Below are 16,830 nucleotides of genomic sequence, written 5' to 3'. Positions count from 1 at the left end.
AAAACCCTTCTGGTGGGCTGTGTAGTTTCTCACTGTTTCCTTGGACTCGGGCTGATGGGCAGAGTGATGTCAGCTGAGACAGACACATGTGCTGACACAGGACACACGCTAAGGCCAGGCCCATGGAGGACACGGATATTGAGAGGGAGTTTGGATGGAGTTATGCTTGCGTAGCTTATTGGTCTGGGGTCTCTGCTGATCTCTGCTCGCCTGAGAGCTGCTCTTACTACTGTGTAGCATCTTGGCTGCTCTTTGTTCCCCTTGGACAGCCCTCAGGACCAGGCACTCCTCTCCCTTAACCATGGCTGCTGTCCTCTTCCTCTCTCCTCTCCATCACACATGTTCTTCCTTTATTCTCTGGCAGCTTCTTCTTCCTTCTTCCCTCCTCATGATCCTCTCTAGCAAAGCCCTCAAAGCTCACCTCCCCCATCTCTCTGCTGTGCTGCTGTTGGCTGTTGGCTTCTTTATAATCACAGTTAACTGGGAGCAGGGTCAGTTATTTGGGGTTAACCAGTCTTGAGTTCTACAAATTAGCATTAAAATACAAGCAGCATTAGGCCAATACACTACAGGGATTTTTGTTTGTTTGTTTGGTTGGTTTGGTTTAATTTTTATTTACCTTTTTACTTGTTATTTTATTTTTGGCTATTTATTATTAATCGGTTATTTTATTTATTTACATTTCAAATATTGTCCTACTTTCCACACTCCCCTCATCATACCTTACATTCCATTTCTGCTCAGCTTTGCCTATGTGACAGTGCTCCTGCACCCACACATATCCATCCCCACCTCACTCCTCTAGGATCTGTGTTTGGTGGGGCAATAGGCCTCACCTTTAACCATAGAGCATCCTTGCATACACTTTGGCTGGCAGTTTGGCCCCTAGGAGCTTGGGGATTAGGGAAAGACGATCTGATCAGATATTAAAGCCAATGATTGCTGCATTTTCTTCTTTTTCTGGTTGTAGGTGAAATTATGTTTGTGTGCTTCTCTTTTTTGAAATTATTGAGAGATGATTAATTTCTTGGTTTTTCTTGGTTATAGTTTAGCTCATTGTCTTGGAGTTTTCCTCCTATTATCCTCTGTTGTGCTTTCTTAGAGAAAAGTATTGTTTATATTTGGTTTTGTAGGGTTGGGTATTTAGCTGAGTGGTAGAACGCTTGCCTGGCAAGCTCAAGGCCCTTGGCTCGGTCCTCCGCTCCGGAAAAAAAATGATTCATTAAATTTGGTTTTGACAAGAAATATCTTGGTTTCTCCATTTATGGTGGTTGAGGATTATGCTGGATATAGGAGCCTGCGTCTGCATTACATCTGCCCAAGATTTTCTGACCTTTAGAGTCTCTGTTGTGAAGTCTGGTGTAATTCAGATACGTCTGAATTTTTTTGTTACTGGATATTTATACTGAAAGAACCCCAAATTTGGGGAGACTCTTGCTCCAGTCTCGGGATGGCGTGCTCCAGGAAACACGAGTAGCCGATCTTGATGTAACAACAAGAGGTAGCTTTATTAAAGAGATCTCGGGCCGACATGTATCTCATGGAGCCGACCTTGAGCCTCTAAAGGCAGGGGTTTATATAGGGAAAGCCAGGGGATTTCGCGTGGTTACACATGATTGGCTGATTCAAATGGTGCACAGTTACTTTTGTCGCGGAGTTACATCAGCAGAGAATACGTGTAATCTAGCATCTCAGCAATGTGTGTAGGGTGACTCATCTCACTCAGCAGGGGGATGACTAATCCTCAGGGAGTGAAGGAAGGGGAAAGGGTGGCTTCAGATGGCCAGTGTCCTTGGGGGCTGATAGCCGGGTCAGTGAACCCTATCTCAAAATCTCTTAGGCATGTCAGGACTTTGTTTGTGACTGACTTTTTGAAATTTAACTCTTCAATACCTTACACCTATTAATGTTCTTTCTTTGATCTGTGCATTTAGTGTTTTAATTATTGTGTGAATGCAGGAATTCTTTCTGGTATAATTAATTTGATGTTCTGTAAGCTTGTTGTACCTTTATGGTCTTTTCTTTCTTTACCTTATGGAAGTTTTCTGCTATGATTTGTTGAAGGTGTTTACTGGACCTATGAACTAGACATCTTAATTCTCTTCTCTATCTATTATCCTTAGGTTTCGACATTTAATTGTGTCCTGAAATTCATTGATGTTTGGATTCAATAAACCATACATGTTTATCTGAGATGGGTGTGTTGTGCTTTGTGGGTGACCTCCTTTACCCCAACTGTTCTATTTAGTAGCACGTTGGATAATGAGACTTGGTCAGCAATGGTGACCTCTTCCCATAAACTATATGAAAATAGGGAGGGGAATTGATGTGTGTCAAGTATCAGTAGTCTCCTGGGTGGTTTTGGTTCCCGGTTGGCCACATGCAACAGTTTCAAAAGCCCAGGTTTGATGTTCCTTGGGATTCCCATGATGATGTACTCAGACAGGACAGAAAAAAGACCAGAATACACATGAGAGAACTTGATTTCTATAATAGAGAGAACATTACTAAGTTATGTTACAAAATATTAGATCACACGGTGATCTCTATGAATGTATTATTTAGTGAAAAACTAGTGTGTGGTATAGCATTGCCATGGCACAGACATTTAAAGAAAAAGTTGTTTGTTTACTGCAAACATGGACTTTATTACCATATGACTCACCTACTACACACCTTCATTGCAAAGGTAAAACGTGCACTTAGGTCCAGAGGAGATCAAGGCATATCTTGAAAGGAAATGAAGATGACTAATGCAATGGAAAGTCTTTGAATTGAAGGATTTTTAAGAAAGTGTGCAGAGGGAACAGGAATGCTCTTCTTCTGAGAGGTCAGTGAATTAGGAAGGACAGTTGGGAGCTTTACTTGACTTCAGCATCTGATTCCTGAGACTTCATTGGTAAACTTAATGTCTGGAATTTTGTGTTGTAAAACAACACATTGGCTCTGCAGCTTTTGGGAAGGCCCATGGACAGAGAGATCACACCCACTGGGAACCATTTGTGTGGCCATCACATTTTGGAAAGACAATTGAGAAGTCCTCAAGGAGAAAATAATGAAAAACTAAATGTCTTCACAGGAATTACCTCAATTCTGATTATGATTTTTTCATATTAGTAATTTATACTTGATTCTTTTTTTTTTTTAATTTTAAACAAGAGCCTTCGGGTTTAATCTGAGGTGGTCGTAGAGTCACAAAATGCTTACAATACCTGTATGGCACCGGTGTCGTCTCCGTCTCCGTCCTGCAGATAGGAGAGACACCACGAAGTTCTTCTCAAAGTAGTTTATTCAGGAACCTTTCTTTCTGCATGCAAGCAGCAGTCTCCTACCCCCAAGGACACTCCCTACTAAAAAACCAGTAACCACGCCCCATCAGTCCAGTCTACATAGTCTCAGTTCATAGGTCCACGCCAAATGGCCTGATCTTGTGTCATGGTGCACCTGCGCAGCTCTCACGATGGGCGTGGCTTACTTTTGGTTGTATGAGGAAGTCAGGTGCTAGTCATAAGACTTGGCAGCTGTCCCGGGCACCATCTTGGGATTGCCGCCACACCCGCTCCCCACAACCCGGCATCTAACACTATGGGGCTAGAGATTCTTCTTTTAAATGCATCACCATGAACAACTTCCATTTAACCAGCAGGTGTCCATGCCAGGCAGACACTGAGCAGGTTGTATGTTCTGTTAATCTCCACTACAACCCAATTCAGCAGAAACACGTCCATTTTACAGGTGAAGAAACCACAGCTCAAAGCAAATGAGATTCAGGGTCCCCTCAGTCTCACTGGCTGTCACTTAGACCCACATCCTTCTCTGTACAGGGAAGCCATGGGCCTGATATGGCTGTGCAAGCTGACTCTGCTGAGATGATCAATGCTATTCTTGACCCTGGAAGAATTTAAGACAAGGTGACCCACAGACTCCTGGGGTAGATTCTGCCTCTGGGTTCTAGGGTGTGACACGGTATCCCTTGCCATGGGTCTCTACTCACATGAGGAGTCTGCTCCCATGTGTCAGCTTCTATGGCAGTGGCTCAAATCACTCCTAATGATGAAACGCTTTAATACAGCACTTCATGCTGTGGTCACCCCCACCATAAAAGTATTTCATTACGACTTTGTAACTAATATTGCTGTTCTTGTAAGTCATAATATGCAACATATCTGATAGGGAAAGTATCAGAAAAAAAGGGGCTGGGAAGGGGTCGTGACCCACAGGTTGAGAAACATTGCTCTGTGAAATACTTTTAAAGTAAGGCCTTCTTCTCAGGAGAACCCGGAACAGTTGTTAGAGCAGAGATGCCCTGAACTAGTTACATGATTTAGCAGGCCTTAATGACAACAGAGATTCCCGGCTAAAGGCACAATCTGAAATCACTGTCCCCAGGACATTTCTTGCCTCAGGTTTTCCCCATAACAATGTGAGTCTGCTTGAACATGTCTGTCCAGGAAGCCAGTCCCTGTAGACTGTTATACAGACAGAATGCTAAAGTCAAGAATGGTTTCCCTCTGACGGCCCATAGTCACTTCTCTAGAAGTAAGTTCAAGTCCCCTGTGTGTAAAGTCACATAGTGTGTGAGACTTGAAATATCATCCGTTTGAGTTGACAAAAAACAATTCTCACTGGAACTGGAAAATATCATCCTGAGTGAGGTAACCCAATCACAGAAAGACATACATGGTATGCACTCACTGATAAGTGGCTATTAGCCCAAATGCTTGAATTACCCTAGATGCCTAGAACAAATGAAACTCAAGACGGATGATCAAAATGTGAATGCTTCACTCCTTCTCTAAAAGGGGAACAAGAATACCCTTGGCAGGGAAGAGAGAGGCAAAGATTAAAACAGAGACTGAAGGAACACCCATTCAGAGCCTGCCCCACATGTAGCCCATACATATACAGCCACCCAATTAGACAAGATGGATGAAGCAAAGAAGTGCAGACTGACAGGAGCCGGATGTAGATCGCTCCTGAGAGACACAGCCAGAATACAACAAATACAGAGGCGAATGCCAGCAGCAAACCACTGAACTGAGAATAGGTCCCCCGTTGAAGGAATCAGAGAAAGAACTGGAAGAGCTTGAAGGGGCTCGAGACCCCATATGTACAACAACGCCAAGCAACCAGAGCTTCCAGGGACTAAGCCACTACCTAAAGACTATACATGGACTGACCCTGGACTCTGACCTCATAGGTAGCAATGAATATCCTAGTAAGAGCACCAGTGGAAGGGGAAGCCCTGGGTCCTGCTAAGACTGAACCCCCAGTGAACTAGACTGTTGGGGGGAGGTTGGCAATGGGGGGAGGGTTGGGAGGGGAACACCCATAAGGAAGGGGAGGGGGGAGGGGATGTTTGCCCGGAAACCAAAGAATTATTATTAAGTATTAAATAAATTTAAAAAAAATTCTCACTTCAGATTGACAGCTGACCAACAATTATTTTCAGGAGAACACAGAGGGTGGCCAGGCCTGCAGAGTCAGATCCCCTACCTGCCTGGGACAATCCCACCCACAGTAGACTTCTGCTTCTCCTAAAAGTGTTATCAGAAAATGTGACCTTAAGGTTCTGAAGTACACAATATGCACAAACCCTAAAGTTGTTAGATGGCCGATATGGGGCTTTTCTCTGCTTTAAGATCATTCTGGCCTCTCCTCTCCCCTGGACTGCATTCTGTTCTCTCTGGTCCGTTGATCTTTAAGTACCTGGGTTCACCTCAAGGCCTGGGTGGGGAGGAGGACCTTTTCTTGTAGGAATGAGCATGGATCAAGAATGTATCCCCACTGTGACTGGGCAACAAAGTACCAGAAAATCTTCTCCAATCACAGAACTGGGTCATGTGGGAGCCATCACTGTTTCAAAGGGACAGCTGGTTGCTTTCTCCTGGAAGAAGCACTTGGGGGTTGACTGTCACTTCTGGACTTTCTGTTCTAAGGTCACTTCTCAGAAGGGGCACTTTGCTCTAAGTCCTTTGGGGGACTCACCCAGCACTGGGGCTGGAGGATCCTATGGTGTTGCAGCTCTGAGCTGGGAGGGGGAGCTCGCACACTGACTTGAAGAAGCCTGTTTTCACAGCTGATCTAAGTCTGAGGAACAGGTGCTTTTAAAGAAGCATGTGAAAGCATCTCCTGCAGGAGAGCCCAGTCTGCAGGGAAAGTCACACAGGACATCGAAAAGTGGATTCCCACCTTCCACAGGGTGGGTGAACCAGGGAGGGCACTGGATGGTCAGAGAGTTTGAGAAAAGCCTGAATTTTCTGAAAGACTTCCAGCACTTTACATCCCACCACTATCCCAGGCTCACATGTGAGGCTCAGCAAAGAACGCCACCTGCTGGGGTCCCTGAAACTAAACTTGGAGTGGAGAACTGTGGAATACACCTCTGGGTAGGGGGAGATGCAGGAGTCCAGGGCCAGGCCTGGGGTCTGTCCCTTTGGGTCTCCTTGCTTCCCAGAGGCTCTGAGTGCAGGGCCAGGGAGCCCAAATCTCAAATTCTTTGGCCTAAGTAGTGAGAGTCAACAGGGCAGGGCAAGGCAGGGCAGGGATGGGCAAAGGAGGGCCAGGCACAGGAAAGCCAAGCCCAGCCAGCCAGTGGATAGGCTCTGGGCATGAGGGACTGGGGACAGCAGGACCGACCCTCACTCTCCAGGCTGGGCATGGCACCCCAGCAGGGATGTGGAGAGTCCTGGAACCGACAGCCCCTTGTCTTCTGACTGCATCTGACAGTGCATGGAGTGCTAGAAGTCAGAGAGGCTCCTGGGATCCCCCGATTTCCTAATCACATTGTGCTCACTAGAACACTATTAATCTTCTACAAAATTACAGAGCAGGCTGTATGAAGACTCTCAGCTGACAATGGGGACATAAATTATGAGTATGTGTAGCAAGACCCAGGCCTCTTCCAGGTTCTTAGATATTAACTGAGAACCTCAAATACAGTAGTAATGTGATAGTGTGGTGTGAATCTAGTTACTTTCTCTATTTTGATATAGATGACTCTTTTTGTGTCATGGTCAGCGTATAATGACTAGAAGACCTAAGCTTCAGAATGACCAAAGACTACATTGCTTCTCTAGCAGCTGAGATTTTAAAAGTCCTGGTGTGACAGCAACTGTTGGTGGACATTCTGGATTATTCCTTCTGTACTTTAACTCTCTGTGTCACTTCCACCATCAGTAAGTTAGTTCAATTCCATAAATTGGAAATCCATCACCTGGAAGAAATACTCTATTTTTTAAAGATTTATTTATTTATTTATTTATTTATTTATTTATTTATTATATACAAGTACACCGTGACTGTCTTCAGACACACCAGAAGAGGGCATCATATCTCATTACAGATGGTTGTGAGCCACCATGTGGTTGCTGGGATTTGAACTCAGGAACTCTGGAAGAGCTGTCAGTACTCTTAACCACTAAGCCATCTCTTTAGCCCAAGAAATACTTTCTGAATATGATCTGAGATTGGCCATGGAAAAAGGGTAGCTTGAACTGTCCCACCTAGGTTCTGGGCCTGCACAGGCCTGCTCTCCAAAAGAAACCTGTGTTCACAGCTGTTGGCTGGCTAAGAAAGATTTCACGAGATGTGATACACAGCCCTCGGACTTCTGCTTCAGTCATCTGCACAATTTTTCCCGGACGATATCCTCATACGTCCAGCAGGCGGGTGATGAAGCTGTCTGCTCTCAGCTCCCCTTCAGCCATCTTGTGGGCACCAGACTCTCCTCCCTGCAACAGGAACAAGGGCTTCTCCATGGTGGCTGCAGCAGCAGCTTGACATTCTCACCTAGGAGGCCCTATGCCTTTCTACCCCAGTTCCAACTCACCTCAGGCCCGGGCCTTCCCCCCATCCACTTCCCACGGAGCAGGGAGAGCAGCACCCACTAGAAATAAAAGGGAAGCCCTTGGTCCTGCCAAGACTGAACCACCAGTGAAAGGGATTGTTGGGGGGAGGGTGGTAATGGGAGGAGGATTGAGGAGGGGAACACCCATAGAGAAGGGGAGGGGGGTTAGGGGGATGTTTGCCTGGAAACCCAGAAAGGTAATAACAATTGAAATGTAAATAAGAAATACCCAATTTAATAAAGATGGAGAAAAAAATAGAAAGAAAAGGCACACATTCAAAACAGAATAATATGTACCCTAATTTTAAACCACAGCTCTGTCAATTAACTATATCTTTAAGGAAGCTCAGAAAAGCAGGCCAAACAATTAATATTTTCTCGGTTTAAGTATTTGTAATGTTGCATAAATAATAATGTCCGTTTCTTGCTATTGTGGAGGGAATAAAATAGATAATATGTAATCACGGAAATTTTGAAGTACCATCCATGTTTCTGTTCATTAAATCAATCTTCCTCATTTCATTGATCAAATATGTATGTTTTCTGTTTCATAGTTATATGTATAATAAAACTAGTATAAAAACCTTCAGAATTATGTATGCTTTCACTTTTAACAAATTAAATTAGCTATTCGTTGTATTTCAGCTGAACATTTAAATGTTCTTCATATGTCCCAATGCTAGTTTATTAGGTACCTATAAACTTTAAACTCTTTGCCTGAGAGCATGAGTACTATTTAATTACATAGTAACTACACTCAGGCTGTCTTTTTATTAGAACCAATTATATCAGACTGTAAGAAAAATTACTTTTGTTTTAAAGTTTGTGTGTGTATGAGTGTGAGTGTGAGTATGAGTATGAGTGTGTGTATGTGAATGTGTGTGTATGAGTGTGTGTGTGTGAGTGTATGTGTGTGTCTGTGTGTATGTGAGTGTGAGTGTGAATGTGAGTGTGTATGTGTGTGAGTGTGTGTGAATGTGTGTGTGTGTGAGTGTGTGTGTGTGTCTGTGTGTGTTTGTGTGTGTGAGTGTGTGTGTGTGTGTGTGCAGCACATGACCAAACAACTTTCAGGAGCCATTTCTCTCCTTCTGTCATATGGGTCCCAGGATGTAACCCAGATGTTTGACTTTGGCAATAAATAATATTACCCACTAAATAAATAAATAAACAAACAAAAAACAAGCCACAAATCAACTTTAAAAGTAAAGGCCAGAAGTTCACAGAAGAGTAGCATTGGCCTTACCATATCCTTTCTTTGGGGATGGGAAAATTAATGTTCTGAAATCCATAACTTTCAGGAATTGTGATATTCATGGAATTTCAATTCCTTTGCAGATGCTCCAGTTGTTGTGGCCAATTGCTAGAAAGGTCAGCTTAAGCTTGCAGGACCCCCACTATCCCTCCCCCCCCCCGCCTCCACAGAAAGCTCAAAAGACACTGCCCAGAACTTACTCCACATTTCGCAGAACCACTTTCTTTGTCCATCATTTCTGTGAGACGAAAGGTCAGACTCCTTCACCCTAGTCTCTCCACAATCGACATCCCCCCTCCCAAAACACTTCTAAGACTGGAAAACATGTCTTAGGGTGTATCTGCCAGACTCGGACTGAGAGAAACTAGGGCACTGGTTGTCACTACAACATTGGTGACATAGCAGAGGACGCCAAGAACTCTCTAGGAGACAATAGAATGTCAAAGAAGGGACAGCTGATGTCATGGGGAGCAGACTTTACCTCCCTGCTAATGTTCTCCCTGTACTGAGCATAAGCTGAGGTGTCATTTCCAGGAGACTTTCCCGGGGCAGTGCCACTGAGCACCTCCTGCTTCCAAAGCCAAATTTTCCTCAAGGCTTGATTATAAAAACCTTAGTAATTCCTATGCATCTAAATGAATGTTTCCTTCCAAATCCTGCCCAAAAATGTCTCATCCTAACTCAAATTATCCTCCTTCACCAATATTAGCCATTAAAAATTCCTGAGAAATAATACCAGTTTGAATATGCACTCAAAATGTTCTCCTGTCTTATTATGTACAGGTGCTTGAAATCACATCAAGAAATAGCCTGCATGGAAGGTTGCAACATGGGTGTGTGTTAGGGGAACACTCATGAAGCCTTGTGCTTAGCATTCAACGGTTGCCACAAAATTCCTTATGAGGAAGACTTGAAATCATTATGGTCCTAGAAACAGTGTGGAGGCCAGTTGGCAGAGGAAAGTGAAACATTAGAGCCACCAGTGAAGACTCCTGTTGGGCCCTACCTTGGTGTTTCCCTCCCCCCTCGCTGAGCCTTTCAGCCTGCTATAGCAAGAAATTGTTTACACCTTTGACAGCTGCTCTTAGCCCCTGATTTGGGGCTGGGATTTTCCATGGCACCCTTCCTCCCCACTGAGCTTTCCTGCTTCTTGTTTTTAAGAAGCTGTTTATGCCCCTGATTGGGCTGGAACTTTCACCACACAGACTTGTCCTATTTTCCTGGTTGGGGATTTTCACCTGCCTTGTTGTTTTTCCACAGCTTTTGCCTCTGGTATATAAGGAGATCTCAGTAAAGCCTTGGTGGCACTGGCTAAAAAGGGGTGACCCGTGTACGTGTTTTCTTTCAACCCCACAAACCTACACCTGATATTCACACACTGTTGGCGCAGACACTGACAATAGGTATCACAATAGAAACTAGTAACTAGATTTAACCAAACTATCACATTAATGCTGTATTTCATGGTTTTTTTTTTTTTTGCTCTCCTAGAACCTGGAAGAGGCTTGGGGTTTTCTAATCCTACTCATAATTTATTAATCTTCCCAACACTATGGGCTTTGTTCTGTTAATGCTAACAGCGCCATCCAATACCTAGGATATTTTCTACTGACATGTGTGACGTGAGACAAAACAGTCCCTGTCATCCCTCACCTGAATAAACTTCCTTAGAGTTCAGTGTAGTTGGAGGGTCCTTCTTTCCTCTCCAAGATCGAGAAACATTTCCAGTCTCCAGACAAGTGTGTCAGCCATTGTCCAGTGACTGTCCTGAGATGTCCACATTGTCAGCTGAGTGTCGTCATCCAGCCTGCCCTGTAATTGTTGTAGATGATTAATAGGGTTCCAGCCCTAGGATTTAATTCAGTGCTACAGTACTTGCCAAACATGCTCAAAGCCCTAGCTGCCACCCTAGTCCTGTGTGCTCTAGAGAAAGAAAATAAAGAACCACATTGTCTATCAAGTTTCTCCTCCAATAGAAGGAGAATCTGCATCGGTCTTTTAAGTAACTCTAAGCCCCAGCTTCCCCACAGCTCCCTCCATGGATTGCCCTACTGGTGCATTTTCAGTAACGCTCACTTTATTTTTGGTGTGCAAAGAATATGCACCATGTCAGTAAAGTGTGTGTGTGTGTGTGTGTGTGTGTGTGTGTGTTCATCCATGAACTCACTATAAATTATTATCAAATGACCCAGAAGACCGTGGAGAAACCTGTCGATGTGCCTGCAGAATTATGTTACTACCGTTCCATGGCACCTTGCAGGGAACACTGAAATAGTGGGCCGCTTTTATAGAGCCTAAAACCAGGCTATGCATGGTTTTCGGTGAGATTGTGATGTGCAACACCACAACAGAGATCAGCAGAAGCTTCATTTATTCCATGCTGCTGTTACCAAGTGAGGCAAAGCCTCATCCCATAGAGAGTCTGGTAGGATCTGATGAAGGGCAATAAACTCAGGGTTGAAATCAAGCCTTTAGAAACAAAGAGAAAAATACAAAGTCAAGGAAAGCAAGAGCTGTCTTTTCTTCCTCTTTTTTTTTTTTTTGAGATGATCCACAAGAGAGACAACCCCTTCCTCAAACTAACAATGCACAAGAGAGACAATACATGAATTAAAAATCAGAAATGAAATGAGGGACATAACAACAGACACGGAGCAAATTCCAAAATCATTAGTTCTTACTCCCGAGGACTTTACGCCAGAAAACAGAAATATTTATTTGATATTCCTGATTTTCTAGACAGATAACAATTACCAAAGTTAAATCCAGATCTGGGAAGATATCTGAAAAATACACCTAAGAAAATAGATACACTCATTAAAGGTTGCCTATATTATATATTATATTGCTTTCTTTTTGCATGATTAAACCCCTTCGAGGACATTTAGCTGTGTTATAGACAGTGTTACTTTTAAAACAAAAGAACAAAGAAAGAAATTGTGGAGTCATTGAGATACACTTCCCAGACAGGATCAAAGAAAGACTGCTGAGAGATGCAAGCAGGGGCTGGAACGCTGCCCTTGAGAAGGAAATGTTTTCCTCACTTTACCTCACACTATGTTGTACTATGTCCTATTTTGTGGAAGCAGCTCTCATGCTCTCTGGGTTATGACAAGGATATTGTGATACTAGGAAGAGGGGTGATTTGCTATACAGATATTTTAAGAAGAAGCCTTTGCTTAGTCTTACTTCTTTGCCTAGTCTTGCCTCGGTTGTTCCTGGTATCATGGGAATAACGATCTTATTATATCTTGCCAAAAGGGAAAGTGAGGTAATTCATATTCATGCCTATATAAGGGTTAATAAACTTGCAGCTGCATGCAGTTGCATCTGCCTTTGCTCTGCATCCCCTGTGTCCTGGTTATTTGTGACCGTACCTGGGCCGCCAACGCACTAGATGTTGACAAGCATCACCCTTCTCACTGTCAGGTTTATTATCTTTCTTTTTTGAAATCTATGATGTGGAGGCGTATTACAGCAACAATATGAAATAGCAGGCTGGCATGTATGAAAATTGCTGTGTTTAAGCTAGGTGTGGGGACAAGTCCTCAAAACAAGCTGTTAAGATGGGAAACAAATAATGTGTTTGTTGCTGGAACTGAGTTGCATCAGCTGTGTTGCTCTGCCTGCTCAGTGTCCATTCATCCTCACTCTGTTTCTACAGAGGAACTCAAGGTTTGCCCCAGCTGCCTGTGAGCTGTGATATGGGCAGAGAAAGGCCAGGACACAGTGGTGATTTCCCACTCCTCAGTTATGCTGAATTTTCCACTACTGTACTTGTATACACAAGTACAGTGTGGTCAGTTATTATAGATATTTGTCATTTCTTACAGAGGGCAACTATGATTGACTACACCCAATTCTATAAAAAACAAAACTCAGGAAACCTGGCCCTTGGCAGCAATGAATCAAGAAATATCTAGGATGGTGGGGCATGAATTCTGCCAAGCAATGAACTCAGATAGGTGGGGTTGTGTGGAAGATGTAAGGTTGAATAGCACAATCTATTCATGTTGTATCATCTTGATTTAATCTAAGGACAAAGAAGTTCAGTATCTCTGATGGCTTTCTTCTAACCCCTTGAAAGGTTCACTGGGGTTTGACCTCAGTTCTTCATTCTTCTTGCTGGGGCAGCAACACTCGGGGAAGCTTGAGATTGCCATAGGCACAGTATTAGGCTAGAAATGCTGAGTAGGTAATAGTAAGTTATTCAGATGGTGATACCCATTTCATTTGTTCTTAACGTTGACCTAAGGAAAGACAGATCGAGGTCCTTAGAATACAAAGATCATTTCCAGTTCTTTTCTACCTTTCCTGAATGAAAGACTGGTTGGCAGAGAATGGTAAAAATTCAAGAATTGGTAGATGATGCTTTGATTGAAGGGTGGGTTTCTGTGCTGGTTTTAGACAGGGTCTCAATTACCCCATCTTGTTCTCTAAGTTGCTCGTCCTGTTCACTTTGAGCTCAAATAAAGCTGCTTCCACTTTCCAACAGGTAGTCTTACAAAGGGGCCTCCAAGGACTGTGAGGACAGCATTAGCCAATGAGAGCTGAGGTGTGTAACCCACAACTATAGCTTTATCTGAAAGACCCTCAGACAGAGGAGACTCTCGCTCCAGTCCTGAGGACAATCACCACCCCATGAACACACAGGACTCAGTCTTGATGTAAAAACAAGAGGTTTACTTTGGGATACCAATGCACTGGGGCTTGACACAGTCCTCACGCAGGAGGGATGTGAGGAGGCTCAAACAACAGAAATGTACAGCTTAAATAGTCAGTTAAGATTACACAGTTTCATTAGCTCAGCTATTTCGGTGCCAAGGATATCTAGGCAGATGTTTCTCGTCCTGGAATTCCTGGGATAAGGCCGTAACAACATCAATGCAGCTATTTCAGTATGAAGGACGTCTGACTTGATATATGTTTTCTTATCCTGGGGTTCCCAGGACAAGGACCAAGGATATCTGTCTTGGCAGGTGTTTCCCTTCTGGAGTTCCCAGGACAAGGCTATAGCGATGTCAGCCTATAGCACAGCTGCATTCAGTACCAAGGATATCTCACTTCTATAGTGGTCAGTCAGCTTCCCAGAGATGTTTCCTGTCTTGTAATTGCCCTGCAGTAAATATGTTCTATACCCTCTGTTCTTATGGTCAGGCAGCTTCCTAGAGAGTGGGTGGGAATGTGCTTTCTGTACTTTCTGCTCTATTGTCTAATGTCAAGGGTCTAAGCGAAGGCCAGCTTAAAAGATTCTCATTCTTAAGAAATGGCTGTACTGATATATAAATGGGGATCTTTCATATCCACTTTCTTCCAAGTCTACCAGCCATCTCAGATTTTGCTGTAATATGCCTGACAATCAAGGACACAGAAAAATAACTTGATACACAGCAAGGACATTGTGATCATATCCTGTGTCGTTATGTATATTCTGGATGAGGTTTGTTAAAATGACAATATTGCACAAAGCTTTATGTAGGACCCATCAAATTAAGGGTCACTATGCACCGTCACAGCTAAAATGGCCTGGTCAGAAGTGACCACTGGATCACTCTTCTGTAACTTCACATGAGAGGCTCGTGCTTTTTGTGTTTTTGTATTTTTTCTGTATTTTTCTTATTTATTTATTTATTTATTTATTGCTTTATATGTTGTCCGGAAGATAGTTCAAGTCATGGATCTGCCCCCAAAATTTGAGCTTTGCTACTAATACTTTAGTGTATGCATTCAATAAAATAATTTGGTTTTTTTTTTTTAGTACGATAGATGCTTTTGTGTTTTGTGGGGTGATCCATGAAACAGAAGTGAAGATGCTTGTTTCTTATTCTGTCCACTGAGTTATGTCTCTAAGCTTGTCCTACTCCTTTGGCTGCACCTCCCCCCCACACACACACACATCTGCTGACTATTTTATTTTTCAGATGAAATCACACATTATAGCTTAGAGAAGCCTGTAAGCAATCCTGCTTTGGTAACTTAAGTGCAAAGAGGAGAGCCCCACACTCAGCCTGAGGGTGCATTCACTGGTGAATCCAATATTTCAGTTTCCTCTGCTAACAGATCACCACATTGTTGCCAGGACCATAATGAATGCAATTCTTTCTCCTAAGGAATCTGGTGGCAACTGTCAAATGTTAAGCACAAAGCTTCAGGTTGTACCTATAACACACACCCACATCGCAACCTACCCTACAGGCTATTTCTGCATGTGATTTCATGCACCTGCACATGATGAGACAGGAGACCTCTTTGGCTACTTATAGGAACTGGTGTGATTTCTCAGTAATCTTTAATGGGTAATATTGCTGACTGAGGAGAATTTGAGGTAGGATGAAACATTTCTGTGCAGGGATTGGGGAGGAAGCACTCATTTAGATACATAGCAATGACTTAGGTTTTTCCAATCAAGCCTAGAGCCAAATTTGGCTTTGGAAGCATGTGGTGCTCAGTGGCTATGCCACAAGGAAGTCCCCTGAAAAGGGTCCATCAGCTTTTGCTCAGTACAGGGAGAACATTAGCAGGGAGGCAAAGTCTGTTCTCCATGACATCAGCCGTCCCTTCGTGGACATTCTATTGTCTCCTAGAGAGACCTTGGAATCCCTGTGATGTCACCAGTACCGTTGTGACAACCAATTCCATACTTTTTCTCTTAGTGTCCAAAGGATATATCCACAGACATGTTTGCCCGTCTTTGTAGGCGCTTTGGGAGAGCTGATGTTGATAGAGAAGAGTCTAGAGTGAAGCAAACGAAACCTAAAGGTAATGATGGACAGAGGACATGGGGAATGTGGAGTAAGTTCTGGGCAGTGTATGTTGAGCTTCCTGTCAGGTTTGTGTGTGGGGGTCTTCCGCTGGCCTTTTTAGTAATGGGCCACAACCACTGGAACATCTCCACAGATATTGAATTCCATGATTATCACAATTCCTGAAAGTCAAGGTTTTCACATCATTAGTTTCTCCATAACCACATGGAGGATATGGCAGTGCCTATGCTATTATTGGGTGAACTTCTAGTCTTTACTTTTACAGTGCATTCGGTATGTTAAATTGATATAATAACACCATAAGTAGTCATGGAGTGTATAACTTTTCTGAATTAAACAGGGCATCAATGTACTTCACTTTCATTGCTTCTTTAAATTCAGTGACTATCTGACAGTAGTAAGAGGGAGAGAACTGTGCTCCTGGCCATGACCTTATATTCTTAGAACTCCTTTGACTACCTCTGGCTGACGGGGCCAATCTTACCTTCATATATTAGAGGTTCTGTGTGGCAGATATTTTTCTACAGTAGCCAACTATACGGAGCAGGTAGAGAAAGAGCTTGTAACCTATTGGCACTTCTGGGGCATTTGTCATTTCTGTAGGGGGAATTAATGAGTCTGTTGACCATGTCCTCCCCCTATATGACTTTTTAATGCAAAGTCATTGGACTAGAGTAACAGTGTAGGATATCTGAGTATCCCTGATCAATCAAGTCATTGTGGATGCTGAATTGATGATCTGACTTCTGAAACCAGGTTGTAGCCTGCGTACCTGATAATAATCCTGGAGAAGGCATCTTTCTGGTACTTGTAAGCCTGTGTGGTTGGGCATAGGGAACACCTGGCTGCTCACATCTCTTGGTCTGTATATAGTAGTGGGGGAACTGTGATCCACTTAAGATGCCTCTTACACATAGACCAAACTCCTTGCAGTGACACTGGCTTCCAAGCATGTTCTCCTGTTT

The 16,830-nt window shown here is 43.3% G+C and overlaps 2 protein-coding genes across 11 annotated transcripts in view; one reads left to right on the top strand and one right to left on the bottom strand.

Moving 5' to 3' along the window:
• LOC147998961 (disks large homolog 5-like) overlaps positions 1-16,830 on the bottom strand; it is a 133,020-nt gene that overhangs the window by 10,895 nt on the left and 105,295 nt on the right. The window lies entirely within an intron of this gene.
• The window catches only part of LOC147998964 (disks large homolog 5-like), an 81,511-nt gene that overhangs the window by 61,474 nt on the left and 3,207 nt on the right, over positions 1-16,830 (top strand). For 3 of the 8 annotated variants that reach the window (XR_015643832.1, XR_015643836.1, XR_015643835.1), the window contains one exon: positions 9,885-10,422. The exons of 1 other annotated variant lie outside the window; for it this stretch is intronic. Coding sequence is in view for 1 of the 7 variants with exons in the window: in XM_087595939.1 (XP_087452065.1) it covers positions 15,779-15,860 (82 nt within the window). In the remaining 6 variants the exon portion in view is untranslated. Of the gene's footprint in view, positions 1-2,123; positions 2,193-9,884; positions 10,424-15,703; positions 15,861-16,830 lie in introns of those variants that run through there. 4 more of the 8 variants (XR_015643829.1, XR_015643831.1, XR_015643837.1 and 1 more) reach the window with 4 other exon arrangements.

The sequence above is a fragment of the Rattus norvegicus genome, chromosome 19, assembly GCF_021556685.1.
Source record: "Rattus norvegicus strain SHRSP/BbbUtx chromosome 19, alternate assembly SHRSP_T2T, whole genome shotgun sequence".
NCBI classification, from domain to species: Eukaryota; Metazoa; Chordata; class Mammalia; order Rodentia; family Muridae; genus Rattus; species Rattus norvegicus.
The sequence above is the reverse complement of the archived record's forward strand: the minus strand, read 5'-3'. Positions and strand labels throughout refer to the sequence as shown.